Source organism: Salminus brasiliensis, chromosome 2, assembly GCF_030463535.1.
Source record: "Salminus brasiliensis chromosome 2, fSalBra1.hap2, whole genome shotgun sequence".
NCBI lineage: Eukaryota > Metazoa > Chordata > Actinopteri > Characiformes > Bryconidae > Salminus > Salminus brasiliensis.
Window position 1 is genome coordinate 54,640,859 of NC_132879.1, and position 24,863 is coordinate 54,665,721.

A 24,863-nucleotide genomic window follows, 5' to 3' on the forward strand; every position below is an offset into this window, starting at 1 on the left:
CGAATGTCATCCCATTCAAATTACACACTCACATACACCTTATGTCCATATGTTTGTGGACACCACGTTTAATGAATGCATTTAGCATGTTTGCACGTTACTGACATAGATGTGCAAATGCACATACACAGCTTTTATAGTCCCTGTAGAGAAGTACTGCCAATAGAATAGGATCAACATGAATCTACTGGCACCTTGCTGCCTAATGCCAGGTGTGGGCTAGAGGGGTGTATATAAAGCCCCCCAGTATTGCGTTATGGAGCAGTGGTCTTCTCTAGAGTGATGGTGGTGGTGGTGATGAATGAGGTGGGGTGGTGATCATCCAACATCCTGACCTCACTAATGCTCTTGTCACTAAATGCAATCAAATCCTCACAGCAATGCAACTCCAAACTATAGTAGAAATTCTTCTGTCCTGGACAGGAGAGACACCTACTCCAACAAAAGCAGGATAAACTCATTAGAAATATTAAACGAGCAGGTGTCCAAATACTTTTGTCTGTGTAGTATTTCTGCCGGTCTGATCTGATCAGCTCGCATTAATCATACCCCCTGTCTGACTTCCTCATGCATTTGTGCGATTGTACATGGGTAGGTGCTGATGGAGACCCTTGCCGCGCTGGGGGCTCAGTGCAGGTGGGCCGCCTGTAACATCTATTCCACTCAGAACGAGGTGGCAGCTGCCTTGGCAGAGGGAGGTGAGGGTGTCTTTCATATTCAGTCCAATTCCCTCTCTCTGTTGCTGTCTTTTAACTGTTGCATGTTCTCTCTCTCTCTCTCTCTCTCTCTCTCTCTCTCTCTCTCTCTCTCTCTCTCTCTCTCTCTCTCTCTCTCTCTCTCTCTCTCTCTCTCTGGCAGGATTCTCCGTGTTCGCTTGGAAGGGGGAGTCTGAGGATGATTTCTGGTGGTGCATTGATCGCTGTGTCAATCTGGAGGGCTGGCAACCCAACATGGTGAGAGGATGAGAGGGACAGCTGCTCGCTGACTCACCTGTTACACTGATTTTTAACTAGGAAAATAATTAGGCATGTCCTGATCCGACACTCCAGGCATTCTTAATGGATCGGGGATGGATCTGCTTTTAAGATTCCAGTCCACTTCTGGTTTACTTAGGTTTTACTGTTAATTGTGGCAGCGTTACCAGTTAGCAGCCAAAACAAAAGCTGAAGTTGGCTTCTGATGCTAACTCTCCATTCCACCTTAAAAAGTGCAGCAGTTACAGCGTGTACATTTCAAAAGCAATGCACAGCTGCTGCATTATTTAAGGTGGAACGGAAAGTTTGAGGAAGAGGAAAGGTTTTAGCTCAGAGCCTCGCTGTAAACGTGACGCAGCAGCAGCAGCAGCAGACGGCTCCCAGAGCATCAGGTAAAGAGTGAGTTAGTTCATCTGTCAGAAGAGGAGGATCTAAACTCCTCACTCTTCCAGAAAATCCACCCAGTTTGGTTGTAGCTGTGCAATGACACAGATATTCTACTCCTGTATCTCCATTTGAGAAGATCTAACGTTCCTCCCTTCCCGTCTGTACTCTCGAGTTCTGCCTCATTAGAAAGCGAACCGCATTCAGAACCTAGGAGGAGACTAATGCTAATGCTAATGCACACAGGCTAAGTGATCAGACTGCAGAGTTGTCGCTAAAGGAGCTGGGAGCTGAATTCTTACATCTACATCTAGCCTCGGTAGTAATCCACATTCATCAGACCAGGCTACGTTTCTCCAGTCTTTCACTGTCCAGCGTTTGTGAACCTGTGCCGAGCCACTGCAGCCTCAGCTTTCTGTTCTTGGCAGACAAAAGTGGAGCCCGACGTGGGTTTCTGATGTTGTAGCCTGTCCCCCTCAAGGTTGGACGTGGTGGTCTGCATTCTGAGATGCTTTTCTCTGCTCACCACAATTGCACAGGATGGCCGTTCTTCATAGAAAGCATTTCTATATGCAGACCTGCCACTCCTTGCACCATTCGGAGAGGCCGAGTACACTTTGGAGACTGTTGTGCCGAACATACAGGAGATCTGCAGTTACAGAAATGCTCAAACCAGGCTTTGTGGCAGCAGTGGTTATGGTTGATTGACATCACCGGATGCATGCTTTTATACACTGTGTGCGTGCGTGTGTGTGTGTGTGTGTGTGCGTGTGAATTCTTTTTTTCTTCTTATAGATTCTAGATGATGGCGGAGACCTGACCCACTGGATCTATAAGAAATACCCCAACATGTTCAAGAAGATTAAAGGCATTGTGGAGGAGAGTGTGACTGGAGTTCACAGGTGAGCATAGGGCCTCATAAAATCTCATCAGCTTCACCCAGTCCTACGCATTATTTAATTAATTCTATTATTATTATTTTGTATTATTAATAAATCCACAATTCTTGTCTGATCTCCAAAACTGAAATGATAGGTTTCAATTTCCATTGGATGAAATTGCTGTTCTTTGCTTTTCATTGTCCCTGAAGCTTCACTCTTGAGCACATGGCTCCATCTAGTGGCTGAGAGTAGAATACCTACTTGCTATGTTGGGAACATGATGTACTGTTACTGAACTGAACTGGACTGCTGTCACTGAAGCAAGTTCAAGTAAAGTTTGGAGACCTTTTTAAAAGCATTTGCAGGTTTATTTGTTTTGAATTTTAGCTTGAACAGAGACTGGTGCAGGGTCGTTGCAAATAACAGTAGTATGCTGCTCTACTCTCTGCATGGACTTTATAATTTTACCCCCTTTTTTTATCTTTTATGGTCTGATGGTACATTTTCCATTTTTCTCTGCATTCAGTATTATTTCATTGTTGGTTTTTCCTGTTTTGCTTATTGTTGTGCTCTCTGGTGCTGACCAGAGGAGGATGGGTTCCCCTTTTGAGTCTTGGTTCCTCTCAATCTGAGGGAGTTTTCCTTGCCACTGCTGCTGCTGGCTTGCACAGAAAAGGCTCTGACCCAGATCTCTGTAAAGCTGCTTTGGGACATAATTGGTTGTGAAAAAACATTTTTATATACTTCATAACGTTTGTAGTTAAATGCTGATAGGCACTATTTGTCCAGCATTCGGCTCATCGTTATTCAACCCTCAATTAATTCACTATAGCAGAAACTATCTCAGATGTGTCCAGAGTTTATTTCTTTGAGCCACTGCAGATGTTAAATACACTGGATTAATTATCTGAATCATCAATCGTGCCAATATGTCAATTTTGCCCTCTTCTGCTGAAAGCTCTAAACGATAGATTTAAGGGCCTCTAAACATCAATCAATACCGTCTCTGATATGATGAGTTCATTTGTTGTTGTTGTTTTTTTTGGTCTGGGATTGGTTGGCCTGTTATTAAACAGCAGTAAATTAGTCTGATCAGGATATTTGGGGTAGTTGGCATGTACCACCTTAATGTTCTCTTTATGTTTAGGCTGTACCAGCTGTCCAAGGCTGGGAAGCTGTGTGTGCCCGCCATGAACGTCAACGACTCCGTCACCAAACAGAAGTTTGACAACCTGTACTGCTGCCGGGAGTCCATCCTGGATGGGTAGGTATATATATATATATATATCACAGCCAGAGTGTGAATTTGTTCAATTCCATCACTGACTTAATTACCACTGATTTACCAAGTCAGGTGCGTGTTATGTACACTATATAGACAAAAGTATTGGGACTACTACTTAATCATTGATTTCAGGGGTTGCATTTAGTTCCATTGCTACAGGTGAATAAAATCCATAGCCCTGCAGTCTGACGTTTTTCCACACATTAGTAAAAGAACAGGAGGTTCTGAAGAGCTCACTGAACTCCAGCGTGGTTCTGTATGTAATAGGAGACACCGCTGCACCACCAACAACAAGTCAGCTGGTGAAATTTAGACCTTCCCTCCTAGATCTTCCTCCATCAGCTGTGAGTGGTGTTATTATTGAACAGTGGAAGAGTTTAGGAGGAACAGCTCACAGAGAGCAGCTCAGCCACCGGGTGTCTGTCAGACCACGTAAAGTTACAGAGTGGGGTCAGGGCCGAGTGCTGAGCTCCTCAGAGCAGAGTGCAGAAAAGACTCCAACTGACTCAGTAACTGCAGCAGAGCTCCAGACCTGCTGCTGCTGTTAGAGCTGAGGGCAAAGGGGGACCAGCTCCAGATTAATAATGCCTATGGGATTAGAATGGGATGTCAGAAAAGCTCCTGTAGGTGTAATATGTTATTTATACAAGTATATATGAGTGTGTAAGATGTATATTTTGTGTGTGTCTAGTCTGAAGAGGACTACTGATGTTATGTTCGGAGGGAAACAGGTGGTGGTGTGTGGATATGGAGAGGTGAGTGACATTTTCACACTGAGCACAGCTGTTACGTCTCAGGAGAAATGTAAAAATCTGCCCACTAGAGGGCACTGTGTACATTTTTCTGACCGCATTAATGCAAGTGGGACCACATTGACCCTTTATTGTGACTAGGGTATGGACCAGTTTCTCAGTTCTGTTTTCTAATGCAGTTTACTCCTAGACTTTAACCCAGGCCTGTATGTCTTCACTCAGTCAGTGAACATTGTGAGTGGTTGTGGCTGTGTGTGTGTGTGTCTGTGTGCAGGTTGGAAAGGGCTGCTGCGCTGCTCTAAAGGCGATGGGCTCCATTGTCTACGTCACCGAGATCGACCCCATCTGTGCCCTGCAGGCCTGGTAAGCTTCCGCTCGAGAGGCACGGGGGGGCGGCTTATTACATAGGAACACATGGTCCTATAGAAGTGGGGGAGGCGAGTCTGTCAACTCGCATTATTTAACCCCTCTGCATCGACGCAGGATGCATGCTTTTAGGCACAATTATCCACTGGAATTGGGTCGGGTGAAGAGCAGTATTAACACTTAATGGAATGGAGATCACTGATCCAGTGCGTTAAAGCAATGGTTTGCTCAAAAATTCGCTTTCCCAATTTCCCTCCTAGCCCAAATATAGCCCTATGATAATGACACAGTCCAGATGTTTGGTGTCCGAAGTTTGACATGCTGTTATATCAAAGATGGCCTTCTGAGTCACATGAAGCCAATTAACCTCATCTTTTCAAAGTTCTGCTACAGCAACGTCACTAGACTGCAGAACAAGCCTTGAACAGAAAGCTACACCTGGCATAAACATTCGTTTTTGGTGATCGGATCAGGTTTGGATTTCACTTGTCTGCATAAAAAGCCAGGTGTGATCAGATTACTCAAAGCACATTCGGATGGGCTCGGACGGAAATACGTCTGTTTTTACTGCAGATATTGGCTTTTCTGTCCCACTTGCATATCCAACGCCCTCTCTCACACTTGCGTTCATGCTTATATACTGGTAGCTGAGAGCAGCATTACAGAGCGAGTTCCCTTGCGGTTCAAATATTAGTCTCCGATAGAGCTGCAACGGGAAGGTGAGAACCATCCATTGTTCCGCTGTGTTGTTGAACACCCACGGCTCCTCTAAACTGTTCACAGTCTCCCAGATCAGGACAGCCATGATGAGAAACTGTTGTTTACAGGAGGTAGAAGACAAATGCGTGTTGTCTTTTATGGGGGAAAGTAAAATCGGATCCCATCTGATCACTCTGAGGACGCGTTTTAATGACCAGTGTAAACAAAAACTATCCGGATGCAAATTGCATGTTAATGCCAGGTCTAAACAGGCTGTAACTGGCAGTTATGTTACATCCGGGCAGCCTTAGCGATCCAGAGAGAGTGTGAGACCGAAATACTGGGAACTGAAGTCAGATTATCAAAATAGTTTGTAGCGTTCTGCTAAAAATCGCACTGATTTACTGACATCAAGGGGGGGGGTGGCTTTCCCCACTAGCACGTGGGACCCTCCTCCGCTTGTGGCATATCCAGCAAGCTGATTGGCTTATTTTGCTGAAGGACAGGATTTAACCAGACGTTCATGTGATTCCTGTTTTAACACTTGGCCTGTTTCCTCATTTATAACGTCTCTGGCCGAGCCCAGTTATGCTTCCTCAGACTTCCAGTAACAGATGGCTGTGGCATCACCAGAGGTCGAACTAGAGCTGGGTGATATAACGATATTTTATCGTATCGTGATAGACAGTACATTTTTCTAAGTATATGGAGGAGATTGTTAGTGCTTAATAAACACTGATCAGCTGCAGGTTTCATTACTAACAGTGTAATTAGACTGAAGGGTTAATTAAATGAAGAGCAGCAGATGTTGTGTTCAGTATGGGAGAGGATCTGAATAGTAGTGTATAAGAATCTATAAGTCGCTGCTGATGTTTTTAGTCTGATTGATTACATGTATCGTGATAAATATCGTTTTTTGTGAAAAAAAAGGTATTTAAATATCATGATTTAGTATTTTTACCATATCGCCCAGACCTACTACCAACTAGAGCTGGGCAATATGACGATATTTTATTATATTGTGATAAATTTGGTTATTGTGATGCACAATATGCTTTTTAAATCAACAGATGGCTGTGGCATCACCAGAGGTCGAACTAGAGCTGGGTGATATGACGATATTTTATCGTATCGTGATAGTACATTTTTCTAAGCATATGGAGGAGATTGTTAGTGTAATAAACACTGATCAGCTGCAGGTTTCATTACTAACAGTGTAATTAGACTGAAGGGTTAATTAGATGAAGAGCAGCAGATGTTGAGTATAAATCAGTACAGGAGAGGATCTGAATAGTAGTTGATAAGAATCTGTCTCTACTGATGTTTTAGTCTGATTGATTACATGTATCATATTAAATATTGTGTATCATGAAAAAACCTCTTTAAATATCATGATCCTAGTATTGTTACCATATCGCCCAGTTCTAGGTCGAACCTCTACTTTTTATCCATTTTAATAGAGAGCGTTGTTGGAAGCCACGCAAGCAGGTCTGAAGCAAATACTTGTTGTGGAACTGCAGTATGGGTGATGCTTAATTAATGGATCTATGCTTCCATTACTCGATAGCAACATTAGCCTTGTAGCTCAAGTGCAAAACTAAAAAGACACAAGCTTAAGACACCAAACATGTCTTTGCTGCTCTGCAATTTTTAGGGTGATGGAAAAATAGTGTCCTGTTTCTGCTTATTAAGCACTGAGCCGAGCCTGTGTGGCTTCGCCTTACCATTGCCTCTTTACCCCTCAGCATGGATGGCTTCAGACTGGTCAAGCTGAATGAGGTCATCAGACAAGTGGACATCGTCATCACCTGCACAGGTTTGTTGTCCTAACACTCCTGTTTAGTGTCTCGGAGCCGAGCTGCACACCACTGTATGTACACATGTTCCCATTAGTAAAACTTGAGCGCAAGAGTGGGTTCGGGACACAGGCTCTAATTACTGTCAGTTTGTGCTCTGATTTTGGCTGAGATTAAGCTAATTGCCACTGAGATACTGCACGCCTCAGGCAATTACACTGTTCATTAGTTCACATGCAGTCAGTCTTACACCATCATTTAAAGCAGATACGGAGACGGATCAAACTGTGATGAGACCAAACGGGTAGATTTAATGGATTGCCTACAACCAAAACAATATATATGACCTGATATAAGTGAAACAAGGTGCTGTCTTTAATTTTTGAAGTTTATCACGGTATTGTGAATTATTTTGATATTTTTTGATTATTTATTTATTTATTTATTTATTTATTTTACACTGTTCAAGCTTCACATTGTGAGATTCAGGCTTGTGTACAGCTTCTTGATCGGACATACTATTTATTTTAAGTTTGTGTACCCTTCTTACGTCACAATTCAAGCAGATTTCACATTTCAGCTCCAGAAAATGTCCAGAGAATCAGGCCCAGCTCTTTTCCGCAGTTGCCCTTTACCACATGAAGCGTACAGCCGGAGGCAACAGAGAACACCACTACCTGTCAGTGAGCTACCACACCATGCAGGAGACTGGGGTTCAGTTCCCGGTCTGGGTCAATATGCTGCACTACACCAATAAGACTCCTTGGGCAAGACTCCTAACACTACACTGACCCTCCTCTGTAATACGAGTAACCTTGTAAGTCGCTCTGGATAAGAGCGTCAGCTAAATGCCATAAATGTAAATGTAAATGTTTTCACTACAGGACATGTTGCTAGACAGGGGTTGGTGCCGGTGTAGCGATTGTATGAGGTACATGACATGACCCACTGTGAAATCTCCTGAAAATGACCTGCTCGGTTCACACACAGGCTCACTCGGACATCGCCCGGTCTTTGTAATGAGTGGCTGGCGGGATAAAGTCCGGTTAATATCCAGTAGAGATGATGTGGACACTTTTGCGTTCACACATACAGCTCGTCCGGGTAGTCTGGAAAGGATTTTGGGGTACCGTGCATGTCTGACAGGGGCCAGTGATACAAATACACTCATAACACCCAGCCAACCACATGAGGCACCATAGCAGACACCATATTTGCACCACCTTGCAACACAATAGCACTCAACAGGCACCCATCAAGAAACCACCTATGATACCATAGCAACACCTTGGCAACCACCTAGCACAGTTTCACTCTGCTCAGCCCTTCTGCGTTTCCTTCAGGAAGTGCCCTTTTCTATTTGTAGTGTATTTGGGGAGAAAAGCCAGAGTGGAAGCCCTGGTATTGGTGTTTATTTGGTGCCTCTACAGTAAAAGCGATGTCTTCACAAGCAATAAACAAGAGTATAACAGTGACGACAAGTAGGTAAAGTTGTTTAGTCGACTGAACTCCAGAACTTTACATCCGGGAAACTAATTAATTACCCTGCTTTAAAGCCGTTCATATAAAATAACATTGCATGGAAATGGAGAGTGATCGCGGCACCCTCGGATCAATATCCCTCTCTGGGCTCTCCTCAGCTGCACTGAGTGGAATTAAAAATTGACTCCGGTTTGTGTGCTGATAGTTGGTGTGTGTTGCTCTCAGGTAATAAGAACGTGGTGGTGAGGGAAAACCTGGACCGCATGAAGAATGGCTGCATCGTCTGCAACATGGGCCACTCTAACACGGAGATCGATGTGGTGAGCAAAGCTAATTGACCCCGGTCACTCTGTGGAAGGGGTGTGTGTTATGTGCACATGTTTAAAGGTCGGGGTGTGAATCTCCTATCTAGCAACAGCTTAGCAACACCAAGACGACCAGTGTGCTACATTGTAGCGGTCATCTAGCAACCACCTGTGATGCCATAGCAACACCTTAGCAGCCACCTAGCACAAACAGTTATAGTCTAATGATCAACTTCATCTGCCCAACCCTTTCTGCATTTACTTCCGAAAACCCTTAGCCTGAAATACCATAGCAACCACCTTGCAACACTGTAGCTTCCATCCAGCAACCACTTAGCAACACCATAGCAACCGCCTAGCAACAACAGTTTAACCCTTGTGACCTGACCTCACATACATTCAATTATGAGTCACATCATAAACCCAACCTTCCCCACAGTTCAGTTTGATTTCATTGTTTATGTAAAATCCTTTAAAAGCTATTTCCATAAAAAATAATTATATTAAACTAAATTATTAAGATTGTAAATGGCTTAAGCTTTATATATATTATATATATTATTTATATAATTTTTTTTATTATAATTTTTTTTCTTCTTCTTTTTTTTTTACAGGCCAGTCTGCGGACCCCTGAATTGACCTGGGAGCGTGTGAGGTCCCAAGTGGACCATGTGATCTGGCCTGATGGGAAGAGGATAGTGCTGCTTGCAGAGGTGAGGTCTCATTTATTTATGTAGTTCTAACTGAACAGTACTATTGTCCTTTCTGGGTCCTCTTGGTATCCAGTCGGCATTCTGTGTGTTTAGCTAGCTAAAGAGGTTTTAGCCGGTGGGCTAAGTTAGCTTTTAGCTATTTCTGCCATCTGTGTATCGGATAACCGCATCGACGCTTTCTGCAGTCAGCCTAGTGTTAGTTTTTAGCCTTTTCAGCTGCTCCAGAGACTTTCATTAAAAAAAACATCTGTTCATCCATGTGCCAGATCACCTAGTTTTAACCTTTTCAGTTGATCAAGAAGCTTCTGTGCCTTTGGTAACCACACTGGCACTTGCTCTGATCAGCCCATGTGAGGTTTTTAGCCTTTTCAGCTGCTCCAGAGTCTTCCACGCACTGCATAACTGCATTGGCTCTAGCACCAGTCACCTTAGCATTAGCTTTTTGCGTTTCTACTCACCACATATCTGCATCTGCACTTACTCCAGTCGACCTAATGTTGACTTTTAACGCTTTCAGCCACTCTAGATGACCAGACAAGACAACCATGTTGACCATTAGTGTCGGACACAGATGGATTTTGGCCTCCGCCTTAACTCCTCCATGCATCAAACACACACGGTGACAGGGGTGGGTAGCCTGGGGAGCAGGGAGAGTGAAGGGACTTGTTTGAGGGCCCAACAGTGGTAGTTTGCCGAGCCTAGGTATCGAACCCACAACCCTGTCATCAATAGCCTTGTGGTCTAACCGCTTTCTGCATCCATGCACCGTATAACTGAATGCGTGTTTGCTCCAGTCGCCTTATCGTTAGCTTTTAGCCTTTTCAGCTGCTCCAGAGGCTTCTGCTCGCCTCATAACAGCCTTGGTTCTGGCAGTCAGCTTAGTGTGGCACCTTTTTAGCTTTTTTTAGTCTCGCTTCCATGTCTCCTAAGTTGCATTTAGCCTTTTAGTCATTTAGTCTTTCGCTAGATGGCAGGGGGCATACCTATAATGAGCCAAGACTGTTATGTAACCTAGGTCACCTTTAGGTGATTGTTGCTGTCCATGGTGTCTTCACTTGCTGTGTGTTTTGTGTAATTAGGGTCGCCTCCTGAACCTGAGTTGCTCCACTGTGCCCACGTTTGTCCTGTCCATCACAGCCACAACCCAGGTGAGAGCGGTCAATCCCAGGACTGTTGGTATTCAGTGCACTGATCGGTCAGGGTCATGCTTGTGTGCATGTTCACTTCAGACCTATAGCTGCCTCTGCTTAGGTGTTAAGGTGTTTGCAGCAGTGTGTTACCAGGTACTCTGTGTTTGTGTATTTGTGTGTGTGTATGACCATGCTCAGCCCCACTGTTGTCATGGTTACCTACTTTTGGCTCCTTTCTCCCTAGGCTCTGGCTCTGATAGAACTGTACAATGCTCCAGAGGGCCGCTACAAACAGGACGTCTACCTGCTGCCTAAGAAAATGGGTACGAGACGCACACACACTGTTTTTGCATGAACACAGAGCCTGCACAGGGGGGCTTTAGTAGCAGGTTCTCAGCCGCAGACTGTACAGAAGTGCAAGGTTCAGCATGTTCGAGATCTCCAGTTCAGTGCTTAGCCATGTGGGCCCCAGCATGGGCCCTGCAGACAGAGGGAAAGAATAAGAGCTGAATATAGGTCATCCTGTCAAAGACTGCTGCCACTACTCACTGCACCATTATCCCCCACACCCCACCCCTTCATTTTTTTGTCTTGCCAACATGAATCCTCTCATACTGTGCTTTCACCTCTCAGTCCTTTATCTTGATAACCCTGCACCTCAGCATCGCTACGCTAAACAGTTGAATTAGATAAATGTCTCTAAGGGACTGTGCCCAGTGGTATGAGCATGACGTGGCTTCGTTACTGGGAGACAAATTTGGAGAAGCTAATGACAGTTGGTTAAGGGTGGGAATCAGGCTTTCATCACACTGATGGATGCTAGGGGGCTTCTGTTTTGTCTCTGCTTTCAATTCATTACTCATCCAATTAGGCCTGGCACTGGCCAGCCTCGCCCAGACACAGATCAAGTCCAGGTTATGAGGATATTTTGAATATTGTGATGTAATGTAACCTTGACCATAGTGACGTAACTGACCACAGTTGATCCGTGATTCATACAGATCCGCTTCCACAAATCATCAAAGACGTGGACTGCGGATTAATTGCCAAGGTTTAACCCTAATAGCACGAAATACGATTTTACTGCCTCTATTACTTTTTACAGTAGTCTTTCCTTAAATCTGGTTGCAGTGAAAAGATACACTGTGGTTTTGTATCACAAGACAGAACCATTACGGTGTGTAGAAAGTCAGATGACTAAAGATGGAGAGATTGATTGGTTATCTCTGAGTGTCAGCCGATTTTCAGCCAAATATTGGCCGATATTTATAGTCTTGTACTCCGATTATTACGTTGCTGTCATATTTAATTTAACCTTCATAGGCCCTACATTAGAACCCTGTGGGACTCCAAACCAAATTGTTGCCAAATAATTCAAAGTAGTCTTGTTATTAGGGTTAGGCCCCTCAGTCACAGGACTCCACAGTTCCTCTATGAAACACTAAATGGATATACGGACCTCATGCACAGCTGCAGAAACCCTGTATTTAATTTTGCTGCAGGTTCTGATAGAAACTCTAATAGTAAAACGGTGTAAAACTAATGTGTCTCGTAGGGGGAGCAGAGTAAAGACTTCTAACACCTCTATCTTGACACACTTGATAGTACATCAGTCAGTACAGTGAATTCTTTTTACTATATTACTAATGAGAGAATTTAATAACGTCAGTTTCTCCTTCGTCGTGTCGCATTGCATGGCAGTGGTTGTATCTCGCTTGAACTATTGGCTACACTGCCTCCATGGTTTCCAGTGGTACTGCTTCGGTCCGGCTGTATCCGTAAGCGTTCAAAGAATGTGCAGAAATATGGAGGGAAATGAATGTACAGTACGAATGCATCTGTATCCGTATATTTAATATCAAGCATCAATAAGCCTCAACACAACACAGAAGGTGATCAGTGATCTGTCCATCATGACCTTTTTTGAGAATGGCCACACTGTGGAAGCGCCATCACCATCTTCCATTAAGATCCATTCCATGACTTAAAAAAAACGCTAAGATCCGTAGTGTGAGTTTTATGATTCGTTACATCCCTAATTGACCAGTCAGTATCCAGTAGTTCGCTCTGATGATTAGGTATGCTGCTTTATATGCTGTGCCTGGACCCCTCTCTTTATCATTATCACTAAGTGTCAGTGTTGTGTTTTTGTGCAGACGAGTACGTGGCCAGCCTCCATCTGCCCACGTTTGATGCCCACCTCACTGAGCTGTCCGACGAGCAGGCTAAGTATTTGGGCCTGAACAAGAACGGACCCTTCAAGCCAAATTACTACAGGTGAGTAACTGTTGTTTCTACCAGTTCCTCTCTTTCTATAGGTCTCTGTGTGTGGGGGGAAAAAAATGCTGTGTGCCGGGTTATGTAAAGTGCATCAGTGTGTTCTGCCGTAGGTACTAATCCACCTCGTACACGAGGAAACCAACAGGAGGAGGAGGAAGAGGAGGAGGAGGCAGCAGCGCAACTCATCAACCCATACAGAGCGAGGCTTGGTTTCAGCGCCTCTCATTCAGGGGGGAGGGAGGAGGCTCTGTGCTGATTGGCGGGAGCCGAGGGCGTGGCTAACGATGCCGCGGCAGTGTTTATTTATTTTCTGCTAGAATAACAACTCTAATCCTTTTACGAGCTGCTACTGCTAGTGGCCCATCCTAGCAACGTCTTCACGGAGATTTCACCGTTTCATCCTCTCTTAGCTTCATGTGTCAGTCGTACGTAATCCATTTAGATCTCTTATCATTTATCTATGACTAAGCTAATGTTTGGAAAACCTTAAAAAAACACAAAAAAATACAAAAAAGGAAGAAAAAAAACAACTTACTAAACAATTGTGCGATATTTGACCTTTGATGATTTTGTGACGGACATGATGTTTGTCCTGTTGTCTTTTATTTTCTATTTCTGTTTTCTTTTTAAGAGATTAATGATGAAATGGTGGGGTGGGACGAGATTACGGTTGGGTCCCGGGGGTCCTAATCATATCTTTTTCTTTTCTTTTTTTCTTTTGTGCATTTTTTTTCTTTAGTTTTTGTTTACTTTTTAAACTTTAAATTGATTTTTACTAAAAACATTTTTAGACTTTCTTCTCTTTTGGTTCTGAATAATAAAGTAGGCCAGTTAAAATCCGAACTGGATACTAAGCAGATGTGGGGCAGGGCCTCTTTCCCCAGCTGTCATTCAAACTGGAAGCAAACTATTTCATTGGCCAGAGCATCACCATCTCGACGTCTCTCCCAAATACGAGCGCACTGTATTTTCTGTGTTGTAACGAAGCCAGTATTGCTGTTTTCCAAGTTGTTCCCTCTACTAGCATTTCAGATTCTCTAGGTCTCTTGATTTCCTTTCCACGTTCTTACATTACTGCAGATGCTTATCAGGCTGTATAGTCAATCACAGGGGTGTATATTTAGATATTTATACAGAAATTTAAGATTTTTCTATCTTCTGCATCCCGTTTTTGTTCCCATGAGATCATCCTCTGTTATTATAAAGATAAGCAATTAAATGTTCTGATATTCTAGTGTAATATTAAATGTACTGAAACGTTCATTTTATATACTGTGAAGTAGAGACTATTTCAATGAGATACCAAATGTACAGTCAAACCGGTACCAAGTTCCTTTGCCAGGTCCTCCGCTTGATTAGAGCTGCGGCAGAATCGAAGAGGGGTTGGAGAGGGATTGATTGATTGATTGATTGAAGCCAAGAGTGACATAGGTACACATTTCAGTGTCTGGATTGTGGTGGGCAGTCGGAGAGAGTGAACCGGTTCGGCTTTTGTTGTTTGCAGGACTGTAAAGTGCAAAGCTGCCTTTGTGACTGGCTTATTCAAATGTAATAAAATCGGGACCTTTATTTTACTACACTTCTAAAGATCTTCATGGCAGTTTTTCTGCCTCATCCTTTGCCACCTCTGTGTGTTTCTCAAAAAGGAAGAACCCCATTCCCTTACTGACGTTGTCTCGCTTCTTCGCTCGGCCTTTTGAGGGAGGCGCTTCTCCTTGTTCTCTCATGAGCTGGCCAGGCTAGATTTCCATGCATCTCCACAATTCATGTACAGTTTGTATCGTCCTCAATGGAACAGTGTTAATCACGCCACTTCTGGTGTTCCCCCAAGGTTCTCCTCGGCATCTTATCGAGCAGACCCTAAGAAAGCCATATTGTATTCATGTAGTGTTTTAGTGTTAAAAGCTGTGTTCCGATGCACTGGACAGTCTCCCATTGGTCTGAGACCTTCATCTGTCTGCTTTCACTAGGGGTGTAACGATACGCCACGGTTTGGACACCACAGAAATGAGGCTAAGCTAGAACTCCCGTTCATTCACACCAATCAGCCATAACATTAAAACCACCTGCCCAATATTGAGTGTGTTGCCACAACAGATCTGACCTGCCCAGGCATGGACTCCTCAAGACCTCTGAAGGCGTCCTGCTGTGGTATCTGAGGCACCAAGACCAGCATTAGCAGCAGATCCTTTAATAAGCCCTGTAAGTTGTGAGGTGGGTGAGGCCTCCATGAGCACCAGTGAGCCTGTTGGTCTATCTTTGGAACCACTTTTGGTATGTACTGACCACTGCATACTGGGAACACCCCACGAGACCTGATGCCTGATTTTTTTTTAGAGATGTTCTGATGAACCAGTCGTCTAGAACATCACAGTTTGGTTCTTGTCAAAGTTGCTCAGATTCTTATATTGTCCAACTTTTAGGACGTCACCTTCAGGAACTGGCGGTTCGCTCGCTGCTCATTAGATCCACCCCTTTACAGATGAAGATGATGAAACTACCAAATCAAACTTCACCTTTCAGTGGTACTAATGTTATGGCTGATAAGGGAATATTGAACAGAGAGTGGTGCCAGTGACTGTTGATTCCACCTACGCTCATGAATTTGAAATGGACCGATCCTTATTGCTCCAGTCACAAATAAAGGTGCTTCAGATGGTCCCTTGATCTCCGATTCATTTGGTTCCGTAAAGAACTTGCGAAGAACCTTTACATTGGAAAAGAAGATGGTTCTTTAAACCCTGATAGGGTTCTTCACACCAACAAACTGAGGCTTATTCACCAATCTCATCATAAGAATTTACTTAAATTAGTCCTAGAGAAAAGTTCTACTAAGTTCTACTGAACTGCAGAATTGTTCACAGCTCTGTTCTTATAATGATGGATCCATTGATCTTGAAAACTGAACAAATCCTAAATAAGAAAACACTGGTGTCAGAACGTGTGGATTTTTAGAAGACGTTTCTTCTAAAGAACAGTTGGTGAACAAGGCCAGCTGTTCTTTATGGAAGCCTAAGTGGTTCTTCTATGGCTTCGCTCAAAGATCCATTTATAGCACCTTTATTTTTAACAGAGTAGTACCATCAAGTCCGGCCTGAGGTAGTGAGGTTAGGCCTTAGTAGACGTTAGTATGTTGTCGTTGTTTCCACACACATGGCTAACGTTACCCCACAAAACTCAGTCCTCGTCTGAGCCACTATGATTTAATAAGGTGAAAAAATGGTTGGAAAAAGGCCAGAATATTGCTGAATTAATTTTTATTAATTTGGAGCAAATTTACTGTGGACAAAACAGTAAGAGATAAAAAGTAAATAACAACAACAACAAAAACCAGTGTAGATATGGCAGCAAGTGTTTGACTTTGGGTAGCCAGCCTTGACTGTTGGTTTATCAGCCTCAACATGAGGGCCAGTGGCATCAACCAGCGTTAAGAAATCCTGAACTTCTCAGCTTCATTTATTACGTACATTAAATGTAGCTTTAGCATTTAGTAGAGCAGGAGCAGGTGTCCGGCTGGCTAGCCAACCTACGCTAATGTGCACTGAACCGCCCTCCTGCCCACCAGGATCGGAGACGGCCTACATTTTAGGCCTTGGCATTAACAGGACACTACAGTCACGCTCAAATGCTAACGTTAGATTTTCAGCATTTTGTGATCATCTCTGGTCAGCAAGGACCGGATCAGCCTCCCAACTCTATGAAAGCGGAGACACCAAAATACTGGAAGCTGGTGCTCAAATGACAAAAGTTTCTGGCTAAAACCTCAGGAATAGTTTGAGCGTTCAGCTCAATAATGCACATAATCCTGCCTCGTCGCTCGCGGCGCAACCACCAAGCTGATTGGCTCTTTGTTTTGAAGGACGGGACTTTATCTGTTACGGACGCCGTGTTGAGCGTTATGAGAGCTCCCATTCTGCATTAGCTCTTTGCAGATCATGTATTCCCGGTGTGTCCGTACCGCGGTGCTTCCGAACGGATGCATGTGCCCTTACACCCCTAGCTTTCACACGCAACCTCCCACTCATTACTCAGACACATACACCATCAGTTACAGCAGACCTGGATGTCCTGGGTGTGTTGATCCCACTGTCTTAATCTATATATTTTTGCCTTTTTATCCATCTGTGTGTGTGTGTGTGTGTATGTCTGTGTGTACGGGTTTCCTGGAGGGCCAGAACTTTGTTGCTGTGTTGCGGCTGCATCAGGATCCGAGCCTGTTCGTAAGGCCGACACGATCAGTGGTCCCATAGCAACGCGCACATCGGGTCGACACCAGCATCTCGTACGGAGAACAAGCTTAATAGAACCTTAATCCGATCCGCTCCTGTATTTATTGTATTCAGTACAAATAAGAGAAACTTTTACTGTTGTCGAACCAATGTTTAAATATTGCAAGTGATCATGGTAGATGAGCAATAATCTATATGTAATCCTACAGAATAAAAAATGAAACTCATGAAGATGTACTGGAGATAATTGTTTCAGGTATGGCTGACGTCTTACCCGCAGTCCATGTGGAGGGATTGGCCGGAAGGTGTGCGGAAAGGTGAGCAGAGTTGGGTGCTTTGGCAAACCGTATCAGCCCAAAATGACACCAGTGATACGAGCCATGACTTCGATATTTAATGAATCCAACATAATACTGAGGTTCTGATGTCTGGAGCCAACCGGGGGAGTGGCTGCCCAGCGTGTCCCGTCAGCTCTACCATTCGGGCCTGCTGGAAGGTTGGGGTTAGGTTACCAGGGCCTTTAGGATTCAAGAAACAAGCAGTTACAGCACTGTCCAATGAGATTCTTACTTTGCTATATATATATATGTGTGTGTGTGTGTGTATGTATTTTATCACTGCTTTACATGGAATCTCATTTTCTCTAAACTGAGACACTATGTCCAAAAGTTTGTGGACATCCCTTCTAATGAATGCATTCAGCTACTTTAAGTTGCACCCATTGCTGACAGAGCTGGGCAAATGCGCACACACACACACACACAGCTTTTCTAGTCCCTGTAGAGAAACACTGCCAGTAGAATAGGACTCTCTGGAGCAGATGAGCATAAAGCTATTGGCACCATGCTGTCTAATGCCAGATGTGAGCTAGAGGGGTATGAAGCCCCCCAGCATTGAACTGTGGAGCAGTGGAAGAACTCTGGAACGCTCCTGACGCTGAATGCAATCATAAGACAAAAGAGGTTTTGTTTTTTTATTGTTGTTTTTTATAGAAGTCATGAATGAGCAGGTGTCCCAATACTTTTGTCCGTATAATGTATTTGTACAAAAATAATCATCTTTAATTGGACTTTGTAAACAGTGACGTGTAATTATAGAGGAGAGACTGAGATGCCATGGCAATCAGCGAGACATATAACTAGGCAAAATTGGAAATGAAGGAGTGCAGCGGACCAAGGCACCGGTTCGAATCCTGGGTCATGCTGCTGTTTGCCATCAGAGGCCGGAGTCAGACAGACTTCCTCCCTGCATCACTCCTAGTGTGGCGCTGGTCAGCGCAGATATCTGTTAGCTGTTGTATCGGAGCTGGGGAGCCTTGGGGGCTTTTCCTCCGATGCATCAGTTAGAAAAGAGGAGGTGGCTAACTTCACGTGTGTCAGAGAAGACGTGCTAGTCTTCACCCTGTGTTGGGGAATTGCCAGTGATGTTGGGAGTGCACGTGAGCGGGGATCGGGTCATTGGCCTTCCTAGCTGAGTTGAAAATGGGGTAAAAATGAGAAACTAATCATTAAAAATGCTTTAGGGGAACTAATCAGATCAATCAGAGTGACTCTATAGATCTGAGATCATTAAAAAATGTTCATAATTGAATTATTTAATTAACACAATTAGAATTTCCACTTATTTTTGGAGTTTTTATGTTTTTTTTGTTTGTTTGGAGTTTTTTTAAGTTGCGTCTGAAGCATTTTAGGCTAAAACTGGTTGCTGTAGGGTTGTGGGTGTCTCCCGCTTTCACTTGCTTTGCCTTGTCTGCTGCCAAAGGGATTAGTTTCCTTTGCACTGTACTTTTCCACTGCTGTGAGGGGTGGATGAGAGGCCTACTCTCTGCTCACCCGTTTTTTGTGTCTATTTTAGAACTATAAGGCCTTCTTGGAGCAGCACAACAGGACATCCTTAACCCTTAACAATCAAGAGGGTTTGTTTGTTTACATATTTATTTATTTACCAAACTGTGAAATACATATTCTGATCAGAAAGAAACTGACCAATCTTTCTTATTAGGATTTTTTAAGCACATAGGATCCATTAGAACCCCATCTGCCCGTCTACACACCTACCAAAAGTGCCAAAGGAAGGACGACCGGTGAACATGGGGGCTCAAGGCTCATCGATGTGATCCATGGAGGCCTCACCTCACAACCTGCAGTGTACTGGTGTCAGATTCCTCAGGCCACCTTCAGAGGCCTTGTGGAGCCCATGCCTCGATGGGCCTGGCTCATACCAGGACTACCTACACCACGGGTGGGCAGTTCCTTTCCTAATCCAGCGCACCTGATTCAACTCACTAGGTTTAGTAGGTCTGTTAGAGCAGAGAAATCAGCAGGAAAACTGTGCCCACCCCTGACCTATGCAAAATTAGGGCAGACGGTTTTAATGATATGGCTGACTGGTGTATTTAAAGGAAGTAGTAATGCAGCATGGGATGGTTAACACCTATAAAAAAGGACCTTTTGAGATTTGTTTATTTAGCAAGTTGGGAAATCCCTTATACCCCTTAAATCTCTTATAAAAGATCCATGTAAACCCCCTTTAACCACACACACACACACACACACACACACACCTTGTCGAATTCTTTAAGGCTGCAATGATATATATTCAGGACCTGCAGTTTCCGTCCCTGTAACTCCTGTTACACGCTGAACTCTACTCCTCGTATATGAAATGGGTGCTCATATGCAAATAATAGTGATGTCACAACCATGAACACATTATTTGCATATGAGCACCTATTTCAAATGACCTCAAAAAATGACCAGATCTTTTTGCAGTTTTTCATAGTTTGGACAAATAGCCTGGTCTGCAAGTGGTATAGTTAGTAACTCTTAACGGGGCTGTAGTAAATCCAGCTCATCAAAAAAAGCACAGCACAGCACGGCATGGGCCCTTTAACCCTGACTAAGCCCTCTATTCTTATCCACTCCTAGCAAATTCCTGCCTGTAGAGCCAAAAGATAAGGGTTATAATTGGAGTGTGTGCTAACAGCTCGCTCTACGGCCACATGACCGCATGTGTGTGTGTGTGTGTGTGCGTGTAAGCGAAAGAGAGAGAGAGCGAGAGTGGACAAGAGCAGCTGCTGTCGCCACTCACACACTCTCTCCACTCTCCCTTGCTGAAAGCCTCAGGCTGTACACACACATATACACACACACCAAGCAAGTCAGGGTGCCTGGACACACACACACACACACACACACACACATGCATGGAGTCGGGGTCATTGTCTTTTCTGCCCGTTCTGACGCATGACTGTCATCGAGTCCCGGTTCAGCCGCAGACTGGGGCTGGGGAGGATGACCAGGCTCCTTTCCCCCCTATGACCCAGTCAGGCTAGCCCTGTAGAGCCGCCTCCTCTGAGCTCTGCTGAACTGAGTTACTGAGTAAACATGGGAGTGAGAGCAGCTGCTGATTCAGCCGCTGGTAAATAAGCTGTGTAAGTTTCAGAGTTCTGGGAGTTGTTAGTTTATAAACAGTGGAACTGGGTCATGCTCATTTTTCTAGGTTTTTTATAATAGCAGATTTACACTATGGAGAGGTGCGTGACAGCAGTACAGTGGTCAGCACGGCTGAATTGCTATCCAGTTATTAAAAACGGCCAAATTAACACGCTTGGTAAACTTCCAGTGATGAGACTAATTGTTGATGACTTGTTCTTGTAGTGTTTTATTATTATTTATTATTAATATTTTAGTTTTTCATTTGAATATTTTTGATGGAAGTTCTTCCATCTGCCAAGAACACAAAGCTGAGGCTGCAGCAGGCACAGGTCCCTACAACTGAACCGATGAAGACTGGACAAACAGCCTGGTCTGACTTGGACACAGGTGGTAGAGCCAGAATATGGAATTAACCACCATTGCTTATACTCTTACTGAGCACTTGGGAGCTATCCAATCAGCCAATCGTGTGGCAGCAGTGCAATGTATAAGCTTCTGGCCCATGTCATGCACCTCACAGCTTCATTGATTCATTGTTGCTGCCTGACGGGCTGGTTTGGGTATTTCTAGAACTGCTGATCTCCTGGATTGTCAGCACAGCAGTATCTACAGATACTCAGAATGGAGCAATAAAGAAAACACTTCCAGTGAGCGGCGGTTCTGCAGTTCTGCAGTTGGAAGCACCTTGTTGATGAGAGAGGTCAGACCGGTTGGAGCTGACAGAAAGGCTCCAGTAACTCCGATAACCACTCTGTCCAACCTCGATGAGAATGGGCTACGACATCAGAAGACCACATCAGGCTTCACTTCTGTCTGCCAAGAACAGAAAGCTGTGGCTGCAGTGGCTCAGCCTAGGCTCACCAAGACTGCAGAAACGTGGCCTGGTCGTGGCGAAGCTCACAGATGGTAGGGTAAGAATTTGGCTCCAGCTGCATGAATCTCAGCTCATGATCTCAGCCTGCCTTGTGTGAACAGTCCAGGCTGGTGGAGGTGGTGGTGTAATGGTGTGGGGACTGTTTTCTTGGCTCACTTTGGGCTTATTAATACCAATCAATCATGGCTTGGATGTCACAGCCTATTAGAGTATTAATAAGCCCTTCATGACCCCAACTGACCCATCCTCTAACTGTTACCTCCATCCAGCATGAGATAATGGCTTTCCAAGAGAAGGCAGACTGAGCTGACATGTTCTGGTGGGTTCCAGGTGGGCAAGGGCTCGGAGTGGGTTTGCATATACGTTTTTTTTACTGGGATCCAGTCAGGCTTAATCTCACATAGGTCCCATCTAGGCCCCATATAGAGTGTACAACCCAGATTGGGCCCAAGTTTAAGGTGGTACCTCCTGGTGACCCTGGTAGGCATGCAAATGTGGGGCCAACGTGAAACCCGTTTGGGCTGCTCACGCCGGCCCCACATGGGCACTGAGGCTGATTGCAGTTCCCCAGAACTTGGACAACAACATCCAAGCCTTTGACTTCCTCCTCTGCACAGGAACTGGCAGATCTTCATGAGAAAGTAGGAACCACTCTCAGGGGTCTGCAGTTTCAGGCTGAACATTAACACGGTTCCCTTATTTGATCTAGTCAAACACTGAACTGTAGGCCCGTCACCCCGGGTTCTGCTGGAACTTCTCCTTTCTAGTCATCCTTTCCTCATAAACATGAACACACACAGGTTATATGTGGAAGATTGGCTGTGGCACAACCCCAGGACAGGGTCTCCCTGTGGGGTCTGACCTTTTTCATGCTCTCGTTAAGCTCAGATGTGCTACGGTGCTCCATTGGAGTAGGTCTAACCTGTTTGTGTACATCGATCAGCCATAACATTAGTACCACCATCAGGCAATGTTAGTAACATTATTAATTAGCTGGTTACAGTGACATCTGTCAAGGGGTGGGACCTACATATCAGGCAGCAGGTGAACAGTCAGCTCTTGAAGGTGATGAAGGTGTTATAAGCAGGACACTTTGATAAGAACCAGACTGTGACATCCCCAAAACTTCTCCAGGCAGGTCTTGTGGAGTGTTTCCAGAACAACGGGTGAACCAGTGACAGGGTCATTGATGACCATGGAGGCCCCACCCCCAAACTGCTGATGTCTAGTGGTTCCAGAAACCACAGGAGGCCCTCAGAGGTGTTGTGGAGGTCAGATTTTTTGTTGTGGCCCAAGAGGGACCTACTCAATATCAGGGGGGTGGTATTAATGTTATGGCTGATCAGTGTGTTCACACAAATCAATAATTCATGGAGCGCTAAGGTAGCTCGAGTGTGTTTATATGAAAAGTGACAATACAGCTCTTCTTTCTCTTCCGGACGCCCACATTCAGTCACATAGACGATCACCCTCTCAGTTTCTTTTCTCGTTGTTCATTATTGTGGCAGAAGCCAGATCGGTTATGGCTGCAAGGCAGTGTTCCCCAACTCCTGTCCTAGAGTCCACCTGCTGCTGAGTCACATCATTAACTAATGATCCAGTCCTTCTGCTGCTACGTCTGCTGTGTAAGAGCAGGAATACATGGAAGGTATTCTCGCCAAGAGCAGCGTCTGTTGAAGCCTCAGAACCGCCTCGAACCGCCAACCCTTTGGTTAACAGCCGAACGCTCTAACGCTGTAGCCAAACGTCTACCTTGTACCAGTATGTAGTATAAGGACGTACGTCAGTCTGGGGTTGTGAATGCAGCCTCTGTTTCAGTGGGATCAAGGGGCGTGGCTATACATTTAGCCCCGCCTCATAATAGGTAACACTAAGCCCTGGCTCAGAGGAAAGGGCTACGTAGACCATTAGCCCCACCTCATGACAGTCAGCCCTTTGCCCTGTGTCAGACATAGAAGGGGCGTGGCTATACATTTAGCCCCGCCTCATAACAGTCAGCCCTTAGCCCTGTGTCAGAGGGAGAGGGGGCGTGACTATACCTTTAGCCCCGCCTCTTAACAGTCAGCCCTTTGTCCTATGTCAAAGTTCAGAGGCGTGACTATGCCTTTAGCTCCACCTCACAACAGCCAGCCCTTAGCCCTATGTCAGATGGAGAAGGGGCGTGGCTGTACAATTAACCCCGCCTCATAACAGTCAGCCCTTAGCCCTGTGTCAGACAGGGAAGGGGCGTGACTATACTATTGGCTCCGCCTCATAACAGCCAGCCCTTAGCCCTGTGTCAGTCAGAGAAGGGGCGTGGCTATGTCTTAATCTCCGTTTCTTAGTAGCCAGTCCTAAACCCTACCTCAAAAGAAGGGGTGCAGCCATGCCTTTAGCTCTATCTCATTTTGAGCTCATATGAGATCTCATCGCTCAAAATGAGAAGGGGCGTGGCTCACATCTTGCTCCTCCCAACAATACGCCAGTTGATGTAGTATGTAAATAAGTAACATCTGCAAGATAATACGTGGTTTTGGATGCAGCCTCAGAAAGAATCAGGGGGCGGGGCTAATGCATTTAGCCCCGCCTCATAATAGCCAGCCCTGACCAGTGGAACCCAATCTCAAGAAAAAATGGGCGGGGTTTATCTCTACACTTCTCCAACCACTGTGCGCAAGAGACCACGCCCCCCGCCACCGTCCCCAACAGCCAATGAGCGCGGCAGTCCGGCGCCGCTCTCCGTGTGGCAGCGGTCAAGCCGTCAGCGGAGAGGCGCGCACACACACACACACACACACACACGCACGCACACACACGCACGCGCGCGCGTCTTCAGCCATGCAGCCGGGCGACGACGCGGAGGTTCCTGCTCTGAACGACCTGAACAACAACAGCAGCAGCAGCAGCAGCAAACACCGGAGCGGCGCGCAGGGCAGAGATGGCTTCAGGAACCAGCAGAAGGACTCGGAGGTGAGTCCGAAACGGAGCTGCTCTTGGGCGTGTGTGTGTGTGTGTGTGCACATATGTGTGTGTGTGTGTGTTGTTGGTTGCTGGGGTGCTGTAAATACCCCCCTTGCTCCTCAGCTCGTGCGCTCCGAGTGCTTATTCTGGCCACAGGGCAAGTCTTCTCTATAAATACCCTGCACAGATCCTCTGAACGCTGCACGCGCTGGTGGTGTCCAGACCCATGCATGCAGCACCGGGCATTCCTGTGCATCCAGCTAGTATCTGATCATGCATATGGATTACTGGATTGGTGAGTCTGTGTGTAGCCTATTTTAAGATCTCTAGGTTTCG

The 24,863-nt window shown here is 45.1% G+C and overlaps 2 protein-coding genes across 5 annotated transcripts in view; both read left to right on the forward strand.

Moving 5' to 3' along the window:
• The window catches only part of ahcyl2b (adenosylhomocysteinase like 2b), a 51,980-nt gene extending 34,477 nt beyond the window's left edge, over window positions 1-17,503 (forward strand). For 2 of the 4 annotated variants that reach the window (XM_072673196.1, XM_072673197.1), the window contains exons 5-17: window positions 596-698; window positions 859-953; window positions 2,154-2,260; window positions 3,387-3,503; window positions 4,216-4,279; window positions 4,551-4,639; window positions 7,087-7,157; window positions 8,845-8,939; window positions 9,539-9,637; window positions 10,717-10,785; window positions 11,012-11,090; window positions 12,924-13,044; window positions 13,158-17,503. In XM_072673196.1, the coding sequence (XP_072529297.1) occupies window positions 596-698; window positions 859-953; window positions 2,154-2,260; window positions 3,387-3,503; window positions 4,216-4,279; window positions 4,551-4,639; window positions 7,087-7,157; window positions 8,845-8,939; window positions 9,539-9,637; window positions 10,717-10,785; window positions 11,012-11,090; window positions 12,924-13,044; window positions 13,158-13,164 (1,116 nt within the window). In that variant the 3' untranslated portion in view covers window positions 13,165-17,503. Of the gene's footprint in view, window positions 1-595; window positions 699-858; window positions 954-2,153; window positions 2,261-3,386; window positions 3,504-4,215; window positions 4,280-4,550; window positions 4,640-7,086; window positions 7,158-8,844; window positions 8,940-9,538; window positions 9,638-10,716; window positions 10,786-11,011; window positions 11,091-12,923; window positions 13,049-13,157 lie in introns of those variants that run through there. The other 2 variants (XM_072673198.1, XM_072673199.1) reach the window with 1 other exon arrangement.
• Window positions 17,504-24,259: 6,756 nt separating this feature from the next.
• The window catches only part of strip2 (striatin interacting protein 2), a 45,401-nt gene continuing 44,797 nt past the window's right edge, over window positions 24,260-24,863 (forward strand). The window contains exon 1 of the mRNA XM_072673988.1: window positions 24,260-24,536. Coding sequence (XP_072530089.1) covers window positions 24,279-24,536 — 258 coding nt within the window. The 5' untranslated portion in view covers window positions 24,260-24,278. The remainder of the gene's footprint in view (window positions 24,537-24,863) is intronic.